This window comes from Oncorhynchus gorbuscha, linkage group LG19 (assembly GCF_021184085.1).
Source record: "Oncorhynchus gorbuscha isolate QuinsamMale2020 ecotype Even-year linkage group LG19, OgorEven_v1.0, whole genome shotgun sequence".
NCBI classification, from domain to species: domain Eukaryota; kingdom Metazoa; phylum Chordata; class Actinopteri; order Salmoniformes; family Salmonidae; genus Oncorhynchus; species Oncorhynchus gorbuscha.
The window spans coordinates 69,236,533-69,251,532 of record NC_060191.1 but is presented as its reverse complement, the minus strand read 5'-3'; the positions used below and the strand labels follow the sequence as shown (position 1 = coordinate 69,251,532).

The 15,000-nt window shown below is 38.6% G+C and overlaps 1 protein-coding gene across 4 annotated transcripts in view; it reads right to left on the bottom strand.

Moving 5' to 3' along the window:
* The window catches only part of si (sucrase-isomaltase (alpha-glucosidase)), a 123,813-nt gene that overhangs the window by 99,830 nt on the left and 8,983 nt on the right, over positions 1–15,000 (bottom strand). For all 4 annotated transcript variants that reach the window (XM_046313680.1, XM_046313681.1, XM_046313683.1 and 1 more), the window contains exons 2-6: positions 14,882–15,000; positions 12,657–12,742; positions 11,645–11,765; positions 11,220–11,329; positions 9,975–10,126 (exon numbers count right to left, since the gene is read on the bottom strand). The exon at positions 14,882–15,000 is cut by the window's right edge and continues 5 nt beyond it. In XM_046313680.1, the coding sequence (XP_046169636.1) occupies positions 9,975–10,126; positions 11,220–11,329; positions 11,645–11,765; positions 12,657–12,742; positions 14,882–15,000 (588 nt within the window). The remainder of the gene's footprint in view (positions 1–9,974; positions 10,127–11,219; positions 11,330–11,644; positions 11,766–12,656; positions 12,743–14,881) is intronic.

Below are 15,000 nucleotides of genomic sequence, written 5' to 3'. Positions count from 1 at the left end.
CCAGTAATGTAGTAAATATTACCCAGTAATGTAGTAAATATTACCCAATTATGTAATAAATATTACCCAGTAAGGTAGTAAATGTTACCCATTATCTAATAAATATTACCCAGTAATGTAGTAAATATTACCCAATTATCTAATAAATATTACCCAGTAATGTAGTAAATGTTACCCATTATCTAATAAATATTACCCAGTAATGTAGTAAATATTACCCAATTATCTAATAAATATTACCCAGTAATGTAGTAAATATTAACCAGTAATGTAGTAAATGTTACCCAGTTATGTAGTAAATATTACCCAGTAATGTAGTAAATATTACCCAGTAATGTAGTAAATATTACCCATTAATGTAGTAAATATTACCCAGTAATGTAGTAAATATTACCCAGTAATGTAGTAAATATTACCCAGTAATGTAGTACATATTTCCCAGTAATGTAGTAAATATTACCCAGTTATGTAGTAAATATTACCCAGTTATGTAGTAAATATTACCCAGTAATGTAGTAAATGTTACCCAGTTATGTAGTAAATATTACCCAGTTATGTAGTAAATATTACCCAGTTATGTAGTAAATATTACCCAGTAATGTAGTAAATATTACCCAGTAATGTAGTAAATATTACCCAGTAATGTAGTACATATTTCCCAGTAATGTAGTAAATATTACCCAGTTATGTAGTAAATATTACCCAGTTATGTAGTAAATGTTAGCCAGTTATGTAGTAAATATTACCCAGTAATGTAGTAAATATTACCCAGTTGTGTAGTAAATATTACCCAGTAATGTAGTAAATATTACCCATTAATGTAGTACATATTTCCCAGTTATGTAGTAAATATTACCCAGTAATGTAGTAAATATTACCCAGTAATGTAGTACATATTTCCCAGTTATGTAGTAAATATTACCCAGTTATGTAGTAAATATTACCCAGTTATGTAGTAAATATTACCCAGTAATGTAGTAAATATTACCCAGTAATGTAGTAAATATTACCCAGTAATGTAGTACATATTTCCCAGTTATGTAGTAAATATTACCCAGTAATGTAGTAAATATTACCCAGTTATCTAGTAAATATTACCCAGTAATGTAGTAAATATTACCCAGTAATGTAGTAAATATTACCCAGTAATGTAGTACATATTTCCCAGTTATGTAGTAAATATTACCCAATAATGTAGTAAATATTACCCAGTTATGTAGTAAATATTACCCAGTAATGTAGTAAATATTACCCAGTAATGTAGTAAATATTACCCAGTAATGTAGTAAATATTACCCAGTAATGTAGTACATATTTCCCAGTTATGTAGTAAATATTACCCAATAATGTAGTAAATATTACCCAGTTATGTAGTAAATATTACCCAGTAATGTAGTAAATATTACCCAGTAATGTAGTAAATATTACCCAGTAATGTAGTAAATATTACCCAGTTGTGTAGTAAATATTACCCAGTAGTGTAGTGGATGTCATAAGGTGAATGCACCAATTTGTAAGTCGCTCTGGATAAGAGCGTCTGCTAAATGACTTAAATGTAAATGTAATGTAAATATTTCCCAGTTATCTAATAAATATTACCCAGTTATGTGCAATATAGCAAGCAGTATACAGCAATATCTCTTTCTATCTCTGTGAGCCAAATGCCACTCAGCTGATAAGCACATTGGGCAAAGGAAAGCAAAAGGTCATACCCATACCATACATACTGTCACTGTGGTTATGTAAAAATAATCTGCTAAATCACTAAGAAGGGGTATAGTCGGGCAGTCAATAACAAGTGTTGCCATCCTGTACTGTACTGTACATGGTGTATGTGTGCCTCTGACAGATAGAACAAAAGCAGACACAGGAAATGAATAAATGAAAATTTAATGCTATTAATTTATTGCAGATTTGTAAGGGCTTATACGTGGAGTGAAAGGTGAATTAATTTACACGTCACTCAGTGCTGTTTACCAGCAGCAATAACAGTAGTGGGTTAACCCTTTAATCTGTGGGGTTAGCTAACTAGCTATATTAGCTGCTATGCTACCTGGTTGACGAGATAAACATGGTGCTAAGACATCAGATAGGAGCTAATAACCAACGTAGCTAGCAACCATTAGCCGGTTATCATTTTTAACATTTTCGTCAACGAGCCGTCTGACATCTGACTTACAATGTTAACTATGTTACCGCTGTGATGATCTGACCAGCCGCAATCGTATTCGCAAATTGAAGTTGATGATTGTCGTTACGGGGAAAGAAGGAACTGTTTTAAAAAGCCTAAAAAAAGGTTGGCAATAGGTTTAACTATCTGAGAATTTTCCTGCATATGGACCAAGGAAGCTGTAGATCAGCACGCGTTATTATTTGAGTCATTCAGACAAAACAGCATCGTCGGTTCATTTTTTTTCCTACCCCCACTCTCCTTTTTAGATATTTTGCATATTGATGGCTTGGTAGCACATGTTATCGCCATTGAGCTAGTTCTCCCTACACCCAGCAATAACATCTGCTAAATATGTGTATGTGACAAATCACATTTGATTTAAACAGCAGCATGTAATATGAGCAATGAAGAGAGATGTGAGGATGTGAAAGGGATTTTTACCATTCAATGTTTTCCCATTATGTTATTATGTAGTTAGATTGGTAAGTCAAATGTATTGTTTGATTTTAAAATAGATATATTAATGCATACATGGCTGTTTCTGAGACATTTTCCTTTATATTGAATATCGTCCGAAAGAAATCTATCTTATATTATAATATGTATTATAATATTGACCCCCAAAAATTGTTGTAGACTCTAAACAAATCCATATTGGTTGTGCTTTGGCAGTGCTTTAGTTTTAACAGGAGTCATAATCATGGTTTTAACAGGAGTCATTATCATGGTTTTAACAGGAGTCATTATCATGGTTTAAACAGGTCGTTATCATGGTTTTAACAGGAGTCATTATCATGGTTTTAACAGGAGTCATTATCATGGTTTTAACAGGAGTCATTATCATGGTTTTAACAGGTCATTATCATGGTTTTAACATGTCATTATCATGGTTTTAACATAAGTCATTATCGTGGTTTTAACAGGAGTCATTATCATGATTTTAACAGGTCATAATCATGGTTTTAACAGGAGTCATAATCATGGTTTTAACAGGAGTCATTATCATGGTTTTAACAGGTCATTATCATGGTTTTAACAGGAGTCATAATCATGGTTTTAACAGGTCATTATCGTGGTTTTAACAGGTCATTATCATGGCTTTTACAGGAGTCATTATCATGGTTTTAACAGGAGTCATAATCATGGTTTTAACAGGTCATAATCATGGTTTTAACAGGAGCCATAATCATGGTTTTAACAGGAGTCATAATCGTGGTTTTAACAGGTCATTATCATGGTTTTAACAGGTCATTATCATGGTTTTAACAGAAGTCATTATCATGGTTTTAACAGGAGTCATTATCATGGTTTTAACAGGTCATTATCATGGTTTTAACAGGAGTCATAATCATGGTTTTAACAGGTCATTATCATGGTTTTTACAGGAGTCATTATCATGGTTTTAACAGGTCATAATCATGGGTTCAACAGGAGTCATTAACATGGGTTTAACAGGTCATTATCATGGTTTTAACAGGTCATTATCATGGTTTTAACAGGAGTCATTATCGTGGTTTTAACAGGAGTCATTATCATGGTTTTAACAGGTCATTATCATGGTTTTAACAGGAGTCATTATCATGGTTTTAACAGGTCGTTATCATGGTTTTAACAGGTCGTTATCATGGTTTTAACAGGTCATTATCATGGTTTTAACAGGAGTCATTATCATGGTTTTAACAGGAGTCATAATCATGGTTTTAACAGGTCATAATCATGGTTTTAACAGGAGTCATAATCATGGTTTTAACAGGAGTCATAATCATGGTTTTAACAGGAGTCATTATCATGGTTTTAACAGGAGTCATAATCATGGTTTTAACAGGAGTCATAATCATGGTTTTAACAGGAGTCATAATCATGGTTTTAACAGGTCATAATCATGGTTTTAACAGGAGTCATAATCATGGTTTTAACAGGAGTCATAATCATGGTTTTAACAGGAGTCATAATCATGGTTTTAACAGGAGTCATAATCATGGTTTTAACAGGAGTCATAATCATGGTTTTAACAGGAGTCATAATCATGGTTTTAACTGGTCATTATCATGGTTTTAACAGGAGTCATTATCATAGTTTTAACAGGAGTCATTATCATGGTTTTAACAGGTCATTATCATAGTTTTAACAGGAGTCATAATCATGGTTTTAACAGGAGTCATTATCATGGTTTTAACAGGTCATTATCATGGTTTTAACAGGAGTCATAATCATGGTTTTAACAGGTCATTATCGTGGTTTTAACAGGTCATTATCATGGCTTTTACAGGAGTCATTATCATGGTTTTAACAGGAGTCATAATCATGGTTTTAACAGGAGCCATAATCATGGTTTTAACAGGAGTCATAATCATGGTTTTAACAGGAGTCATAATCATGGTTTTAACAGGTCATTATCATGGTTTTAACAGGTCATTATCATGGTTTTAACAAAAGTCATTATCATGGTTTTAACAGGAGTCATTATCATGGTTTTAACAGGTCATTATCATGGTTTTAACAGGAGTCATAATCATGGTTTTAACAGGTCATTATCATGGTTTTAACAGGTCATTATCGTGGTTTTTACAGGAGTCACAGGAGTCATTATCATGGTTTTAACAGGTCATTATCATGGTTTTTACAGGAGTCATTATCATGGTTTCAACAGGTCATAATCATGGTTTCAACAGGAGTCATTATCATGGGTTTAACAGGTCATTATCATGGTTTTAACAGGTCATTATCATGGTTTTAACAGGAGTCATTATCATGGTTTTAACAGGTCATTATCATGGTTTTAACAGGTCATTATCATGGTTTTAACAGGAGTCATTATCATGGTTTTAACAGGTCATTATCATGGTTTTAACAGGTCGTTATCATGGTTTTAACAGGTCATTATCATGGTTTTAATAGGTCATTATCATGGTTTTAACAGGAGTCATAATCATGGTTTTAACAGGTCATAATCATGGTTTTAACAGGAGTCATAATCATGGTTTTAACAGGAGTCATAATCATGGTTTTAAAAGGAGTCATTATCATGGTTTTAAAAGGAGTCATAATCATGGTTTTAACAGGAGTCATAATCATGGTTTTAACAGGAGTCATAATCATGGTTTTAACAGGAGTCATAATCATGGTTTTAACAGGAGTCATAATCATGGTTTTAACAGGTCATTATCATGGTTTTAACAGGTCATAATCATGGTTTTAACAGGTCATAATCATGGTTTTAACAGGAGTTATTATCATAGTTTTAACAGGAGTCATTATCATGGTTTTAACAGGAGTCATAATGGTTTTAACAGGAGTCATAATCATGGTTTTAACAGGATTATCATCATCAATCATGGTTTTAACAGGAGTCATAATCATGGTTTTAACAGGAGTCATAATCATGGTTTTAACAGGTCATAATCATGGTTTTAACAGGAGTCATAATCATGGTTTTAACAGGAGTCATAATCATGGTTTTAACAGGTCATTATCATGGTTTTAACAGGAGTCATTATCATGGTTTTAACAGGAGTCATTATCATGGTTTTAACAGGTCATTATCATGGTTTTAACAGGAGTCATAATCATGGTTTTAACAGGAGTCATTATCATGGTTTTAACAGGTCATTATCATGGTTTTAACAGGAGTCATAATCATGGTTTTAACAGGTCATTATCATGGTTTTAACAGGTCATTATCATGGTTTTAACAGGAGTCATTATCATGGTTTTAACAGGAGTCATAATCATGGTTTTCATACAGGAGCCATAATCATGGTTTTAACAGGAGTCATAATCATGGTTTTTTAACAGGTCATTATCATGGTTTTAACATCATTATCATGGTTTTAACAGGTCATTATCATGGTTTTAACATCATTATCATGGTTTTAACAGGAGTCATTATCATGGTTTTAACAGGAGTCATAATCATGGTTTTAACAGGTCATTATCATGGTTTTAACAGGTCAGGTCATTATCATGGTTTTAACAGGAGTCATTATCATGGTTTTAACAGGTCATTATCATGGTTTTAACAGGAGTCATAATCAGGTTTCAACAGGTCATAATCATGGTTTCAACAGGAGTCATTATCATGGTTTTAACAGGAGTCATTTAACAGGTCATAATCATGGTTTTAACAGGAGTCATTATCATGGTTTTAACAGGAGTCATTATCATGGTTTTAACAGGAGTCATTATCATGGTTTTAACAGGAGTCATTATCATGGTTTTAACAGGTCATTATCATGGTTTTAACAGGAGTCATTATCATGGTTTTAACAGGAGTCATTATCATGGTTTTAACAGGTCATTATCATGGTTTTAACAGGTCATTATCATGGTTTTAACAGGAGTCATTATCATGGTTTTAACAGGTCATTATCATGGTTTTAACAGGTCAGTCATATCATGGTTTTAACAGGTCATTATCATGGTTTTAACAGGTCATTATCATGGTTTTAACAGGAGCCATCATTATCATGGTTTTAACAGGAGTCATAATCATGGTTTTAACAGGTCATTATCATGGTTTTAACATCATTATCATGGTTTTAACAAATTAGTCATGGTTTTAACAGGAGTCATTATCATGGTTTTAACAGAGTCATTATCATGGTTTTAACAGGAGTCATAATCATGGTTTTAACAGGTCATCATATCATGGTTTTAACAGGTCATTATCGGGTTTTAACAGGAGTCATTATCATGGTTTTAACAGGTCATTATCATGGTTTTAACAGGAGTCATTATCATGGATTTAACAGGTCATTATCATGGTTTTAACAGGTCATTATCATGGTTTTAACAGGAGTCATTATCATGGTTTTAACAGGTTTAACAGGTCATTATCATGGTTTTAACAGGTCATTATCATGGTTTTAACAGGTCATTATCATGGTTTTAACAGGTCGTTATCATGGTTTTAACAGGTCATTATCATGGTTTTAACAGGAGTCAATCATTATCATGGTTTTAACAGGAGTCATAATCATGGTTTTATCATAATCATGGTTTTAACAGGAGTCATGGTTCATGGTTTTAACAGGAGTCATAATCATGGTTTTAAAAGGAGTCATAATCATGGTTTTAACAGGAGTCATAATCATGGTTTTAACAGGAGTCATAATCATGGTTTTAACAGGAGTCATAATCATGGTTTTAACAGGAGTCATAATCATGGTTTTAACAGGTCATTATCATGGTTTTAACAGGTCATAATCATGGTTTTAACAGGTCATAATCATGGTTTTAACAGGAGTTATTATCATAGTTTTAACAGGAGTCATTATCATGGTTTTAACAGGAGTCATAACCATGGTTTTAACAGGAGTCATTATCATAGTTTTAACAGGAGTCATTATCATGGTTTTAACAGGAGTCATAATCATGGTTTTAACAGGAGTCATAATCATGGTTTTAACAGGTCATAATCATGGTTTTAACAGGAGTCATAATCATGGTTTTAACAGGAGTCATAATCATGGTTTTAACTGGTCATTATCATGGTTTTAACAGGAGTCATTATCATAGTTTTAACAGGAGTCATTATCATGGTTTTAACAGGTCATTATCATAGTTTTAACAGGAGTCATAATCATGGTTTTAACAGGAGTCATTATCATGGTTTTAACAGGTCATTATCATGGTTTTAACAGGAGTCATAATCATGGTTTTAACAGGTCATTATCATGGTTTTAACAGGTCATTATCATGGTTTTAACAGGAGTCATTATCATGGTTTTAACAGGAGTCATAATCATGGTTTTAACAGGTCATAATCATGGTTTTAACAGGAGCCATAATCATGGTTTTAACAGGAGTCATAATCATGGTTGGTTTTAACAGGTCATTATCATGGTTTTAACAGGTCATTATCATGGTTTTAACAAAAGTCATTATCATGGTTTTAACAGGAGTCATTATCATGGTTTTAACAGGTCATTATCATGGTTTTAACAGGAGTCATAATCATGGTTTTAACAGGTCATTATCATGGTTTTAACAGGTCATTATCGTGGTTTTTACAGGAGTCATTATCATGGTTTTAACAGGTCATTATCATGGTTTTTTTACAGGAGTCATTATCATGGTTTCAACAGGTCATAATCATGGTTTCAACAGGAGTCATTATCATGGGTTTAACAGGTCATTATCATGGTTTTAACAGGTCATTATCATGGTTTTAACAGGAGTCATTATCATGGTTTTAACAGGTCATTATCATGGTTTTAACAGGTCATTATCATGGTTTTAACAGGAGTCATTATCATGGTTTTAACAGGTCATTATCATGGTTTTAACAGGTCATTATCATGGTTTTAACAGGTCATTATCATGGTTTTAACAGGTCATTATCATGGTTTTAACAGGAGTCATAATCATGGTTTTAACAGGAGTCATAATCATGGTTTTAACAGGAGTCATAATCATGGTTTTAACAGGAGTCATAATCATGGTTTTAACAGGAGTCATTATCATGGTTTTAACAGGAGTCATTATCATGGTTTTAACAGGAGTCATAATCATGGTTTTAACAGGAGTCATAATCATGGTTTTAACAGGAGTCATTATCATGGTTTTAACAGGAGTCATAATCATGGTTTTAACAGGTCATTATCATGGTTTTAACAGGTCATGGTTTTAACAGGAGTCAAAAGTCAATCATGGTTTTAACAGGAGTCATAATCATGGTTTTAACAGGTCATTTTAACAGGAGTCAATCAGGTCATTATCATGGTTTTAACAGTCATAATCATGGTTTTCAACAGGAGTTTTATAATCATGGTTTTAACAGGTTTATCAACAGGTCATTATCATGGTTTTAACAGGTCATTATCATGGTTTTAACAAATGGAGTCATTATCATGGTTTTAACAGGAGTCATTATCATGGTTTTAACAGGTCATTATCATGGTTTTAACAGGATCATGTCATCAATCATGGTTTTAACAGGTCATTATCATGGTTTTAACAGGTCATTATCATGGTTTTTAATCAGGAGTCATTATCATGGTTTTAACAGGTCATTATCATGGTTTTTACAGGAGTCATTATCATGGTTTCAACAGGTCATAATCATGGTTTCAACAGGAGTCATTATCATGGTTTTAACAGGAGTCATTATCATGGTTTTAACAGGCGTCATTATCATGGTTTTAACAGGTCGTTATCATGGTTTTAACAGGTCATTATCATGGTTTTAACAGGTCATTATCATGGTTTTAACAGGTCATTATCATGGTTTTAACAGGAGTCATTATCATGGTTTTAACAGGAGTCATAATCATGGTTTTAACAGGTCATAATCATGGTTTTAACAGGAGTCATAATCATGGTTTTAACAGGAGTCATAATCATGGTTTTAAAAGGAGTCATTATCATGGTTTTAAAAGGAGTCATAATCATGGTTTTAACAGGAGTCATAATCATGGTTTTAACAGGAGTCATAATCATGGTTTTAACAGGAGTCATAATCATGGTTTTAACAGGGGCAGGTAGCCTAGTGGTCAAATCCCAGATGTGACTAGATAAAAATCTGTATGCCTAGGTAAATAAAGGTTAAATAAAGAACAGGGGTCATAATCGTGGTTTTACAGTGAGTCTGCATAAGGGTTCATTTGGCTGGTTGGAGATGTAATCAGTAGGCATGATGACTGTGATGTCACACAGACCGACTGAGCCTGCTCAGAGTGACACAGACGTAACCAGTAAATGAGAGCATGAGTACCCAGGTTGGAGTGTAACAGAAGGACTGATGGATTTGACAGAGACATTTTGAGACTGACAGAAAGACACAATTTAGAAAGAAACTCACAGGACTTTCTTGGTTGCTGCCCTGCGTACTTGGAAGCCGAAGGGGTTGTGTGTGAGCTCTACCTCGTAGTTAAAGGAACCAGAGGGATGGGTGGCAGGGGGCTTGATGTGCTCATGGGGAACCTCAAATCGCTGCTTATGGGCATCTGAGATCTGGAGACAAAACACGGGGACAGGGGTCAGGAGGACATGTGTTTAGAGACAAAACATGGGGACAGGGGTCAGGAGGACATGTGTTTAGAGACAAAACACGGGGACAGGGATCAGGAGGATGTGTGTTTAGAGACAAAACACGGGGACAGGGGGTCAGGAGGACATGTGTTTAGAGACAAAACACGGGGACAGGGGTCAGGAGGACATGTGATTAGAGACAAAACACGGGGACAGGGGTCAGGAGGACATGTGTTTAGAGACAAAACACGGGGACAGGGGTCAGGAGGACATGTGTTTAGAGACAAAACACAGGGACAGGGGTCAGGAGGACATGTGTTTAGAGACAAAACACGGGGACAGGGGGTCAGGAGGACATGTGTTTAGAGACAAAACACGGGGACAGGGGTCAGGAGGACGTGTTTAGAGACAAAACACGGGGACAGGGGGTCAGGAGGACATGTGTTTAGAGACAAAACATGGGGACAGGGGCCAGGAGGACATGTGTTTAGAGACAAAACACAGGGACAGGGGGTCAGGAGGACATGTGTTTAGAGACAAAACATGGGGACAGGGGTCAGGAGGACATGTGTTTAGAGACAAAACACAGGGACAGGGGTCAGGAGGACATGTGTTTAGAGACAAAACACAGGGACAGGGGGTCAGGAGGACATGTGTTTAGAGACAAAACACAGGGACAGGGGTCAGGAGGACATGTGTTTAGAGACAAAACATGGGGACCTGGGTCAGGAGGACATGTGTTTAGAGACAAAACATGGGGACAGGGGTCAGGAGGACATGTGTTTAGAGACAAAACACGGGGACAGGGGTCAGGAGGACATGTGTTTAGAGACAAAACACGGGGACAGGGGTCAGGAGGACATGTGTTTAGAGACAAAACACGGGGACAGGGGTCAGGAGGACATGTGTTTAGAGACAAAACACGGGGACAGGGGTCAGGAGGACATGTGTTTAGAGACAAAACACGGGGACAGGGGTCAGGAGGACATGTGTTTAGAGACAAAACACGGGGACAGGGGGTCAGGAGGACGTGTGTTTTGGTGTGGATTACAAGTGACAGTGTGTGTGTTTGTACCTTGAATCTCAGTCGGTTCACTGTCTGCAAGTCAGCATGGAAAGCCAGCTCCTCTATGTCTTCACCAAATAGAGAGGGAGCAACCTTCCTTTTCAGAAGGGCTGACAAGCCTCCAATCACAAGCACAAAGGTATTGAAAGAAAAAAAAGTTAAAAGCAGAAATTCAAGACGGAAAATTCAAAAGCAATTTCTAGTATAGGGCATGATATGTTTTGAATTATTTCATCATTTGAGCAAAGACTGTTCCCTGAGGGTCAGGACTGACTGTGAATGAAGTAGTGATATTAAGTCTATCATGTTTAGCAATATGCTGTACATTTTATATGTACATGAAATCATGCCTTAGGGGGAGCGAGAGAAGGATTGAAAATAAGAGATATGGAAATATGGTGGATGGGGGGTTGGGGGGTGGAGGTAGAACTCACTGTAGATGTTGGGTCTCTCCTCGCGCACCACAGAGTAGCCGTGATTGGTGGAGAAGAAGCACCATGGAGCGTTTCTCTCGTCCAATGGACTCCAACAACAGCCTCGCTGCAGACACCCCAGCTAGTGAAGGAAGGGAATCATCACCATCATCAGCATGTATAATGCTATGGCTACGGTCCTCCTTGACAGCTACTGGGAATGCAGGTTTTCACTCCAACCAAGTTGTAACAGTCCTAATTGAGCTAATCAAGGTCCTGCAGGGCAGGACGTGCTAGATACGAGTTTGAAGTAAAACCTGCAGGAGGGTAGCTCTCCAGGAGGAGGGTTGGAGTTAACCTATAGGAGGGTAGCTCTCCAGGAGGAGGGTTGGAGTTAACCTATAGGAGGGTAGCTCTCCAGGAGGAGGGTTGGAGTTAACCTATAGGAGGGTAGCTCTCCAGGAGGAGGGTTGGAGTTAACCTATAGGAGGGTAGCTCTCCAGGAGGAGGGTTGGAGTTAACCTATAGGAGGGTAGCTCTCCAGGAGGAGGGTTGGAGTTAACCTATAGGAGGGTAGCTCTCCAGGAGGAGGGTTGGAGTTAACCTATAGGAGGGTAGCTCTCCAGGAGGAGGGTTGGAGTTAACCTATAGGAGGGTAGCTCTCCAGGAGGAGGGTTGGAGTTAACCTATAGGAGGGTAGCTCTCCAGGAGGAGGGTTGGAGTTAACCTATAGGAGGGTAGCTCTCCAGGAGGAGGGTTGGAGTTAACCTATAGGAGGGTAGCTCTCCAGGAGGAGGGTTGGAGTTAACCTATAGGAGGGTAGCTCTCCAGGAGGAGGGTTGGAGTTAACCTATAGGAGGGTAGCTCTCCAGGAGGAGGGTTGGAGTTAACCTATAGGAGGGTAGCTCTCCAGGAGGAGGGTTCGGTACTCCTGATATCTACATCCTGTTTAGTAATGATGGGAAAGTAAATGCTTTAGGAATGATGAGACGTGTAGAGGACCCAGGTCACGCAGGTCTCCATGGAAACATACCTTAGAAGCACCGGCGTCAGGGAAACAGTCGACTCTCTCCCCCAGTGGAATAACAGGACATTCTGGAACCACGGTGCCTGTGGTCTCTGTCAGAGCATACAGGGAATATGTATCTACTGACCAAACACTGACCCAACAGCCAATCACAAATCATCACTGATAAGCATCAGCCAATTTCAGCTTAGGCTGGAATTCATGAGTTCACTTGACAATGAGTAAATTAAATGTTTACATATTTTTTTGTGACGAGTAGGAATAATTACACAAATGATGTTAGTAATGTATCTGCCCTTTGAGCGACTGACTGGGGCATGACGTTGACCAAGCAGAGAGGATGAGTTTAAGCAGACTGGGGCATGACGTTGACCAAGCAGAGAGGATGAGTGGAAGCAGACTGGGGCATGACGTTGACCAAGCAGAGAGGATGAGTGGAAGCAGACTGGGGCATGACGTTGACCAAGCAGAGAGGATGAGTGGAAGCAGACTGGGGCATGAGTTGACCAAGCAGAAATGAGTTTAAGCAGACTGGGGCATGGAATAATTGACCAAGCAGATGAGGATGATCTGTGGAAGCAGACTGGGGCATGACGTTGACCAAGCAGAGAGGATGAGTGGAAGCAGACTGGGGCATGACGTTGACCAAGCAGAAAGGATGAGTTTAAGCAGACTGGGGCATGACGTTGACCAAGCAGAGAGGATGAGTGGAAGCAGACTGGGGCATGACGTTGACCAAGCAGAGAGGATGAGTTTAAGCAGACTGGGGCATGACGTTGACCAAGCAGAGAGGATGAGTGGAAGCAGACTGGGGCATGATGTTGACCAAGCAGAGAGGATGAGTTTAAGCAGACTGGAGCATGACGTTGACCAAGCAGAGAGGATGAGTTTAAGCAGACTGGGGCATGACGTTGACCAAGCAGAGAGGATGAGTGGAAGCAGACTGGGGCATGACGTTGACCAAGCAGAGAGGATGAGTTTAAGCAGACTGGGGCATGACGTTGACCAAGCAGAGAGGATGAGTGGAAGCAGACTGGGGCATGACGTTGACCAAGCAGAGAGGATGAGTGGAAGCAGACTGGGGCATGACGTTGACCAAGCAGAGAGGATGAGTTTAAGCAGACTGGGGCATGACGTTGACCAAGCAGAGAGGATGAGTTTAAGCAGACTGGGGCATGACGTTGACCAAGCAGAGAGGATGAGTTTAAGCAGACTGGGGCATGACGTTGACCAAGCAGAGAGGATGAGTGGAAGCAGACTGGGGCATGACGTTGACCAAGCAGAGAGGATGAGTTTAAGCAGACTGGGGCATGGTGCTGTCTCATCCCAAATATACAAACCAAAACCATGAGTAGTGACCAGAAGAGAGAGAGAGAGAGAGAGAGAGAGAGAGAGAGAGAGAGAGAGAGAGAGAGAGAGAGAGAGAGAGAGAGAGAGAGAGAGAGAGAGAGAGAGAGAGAGAGAGAGAGAGAGAGAGAGAGAGAGAGAGAGAGAGAGAGAGAGAGAGAGAGGGAGGGAGAGAGAGAGACAGAGGAAGGGAAAGAGAGAGAGGGAGAGAGAGGGAGAGAGAGACAGAGAGAGAGAGAGAGAGAGGGAGAGAGAGAGAGAGAGAGAGAGAGAGAGAGAGAGAGAGAGAGAGAGAGAGAGAGAGAGAGAGAGAGAGAGAGAGAGAGAGAGAGAGAGAGAGAGAGAGAGAAAGAGACAGAGGAAGGGAAAGAGAGAGTGTGTGTGTGTGTATGTGGTTGGCATTGTCTTCCCTCTAGAAAGTTGTTTGTTTGGAGTGACAGCTGTCATAATATCCATATTATGCCCCCAAAACAACCCTTACTGTCCTCAGCCCTGTCCCCTTTCTCTGTTTTGTGTGTGTGTGTGTGTGTGTGTGTGTGTGTGTGTGTGTGTGTGTGTGTGTGTGTGTGTGTGTGTGTGTGTGTGTGTGTGTGTGTGTGTGTGTGTGTGTGTGTGTGTGTGTGTGTGTGTGTGTGTGTGTGTGTATGTGTGTGTGTTTGTGTGTGTGTGTGTGTGTGTGTGTGTGTGTGTGTGTGTGTGTGTGTGTGTGTGTGTGTGTGTGTGTGTGTGTGTGTGTGTGTGTGTGTGTGTGTGTGTGTGTGTGTGTGTGTGTGTGTGTGTGTGTGTGTGTGTGTGTGTGTGTGTGTGTGTGTGTGTGTGTGTGTGTGTGTGTGTGTGTGTGTGTGTGTGTGTGTGTGTGTGTGTGTGTGTGTGTGTGTTCTCACCGTCTTTGATGACTGCAGGTTCCCCAGTAGCCATTAGAGCAACTAAAGCAACAGCCACTGTTGTCACCAGCAGGAATAGGACTGTCAGAGTCACCTCCAAACCTGAAAACTTCCGATTC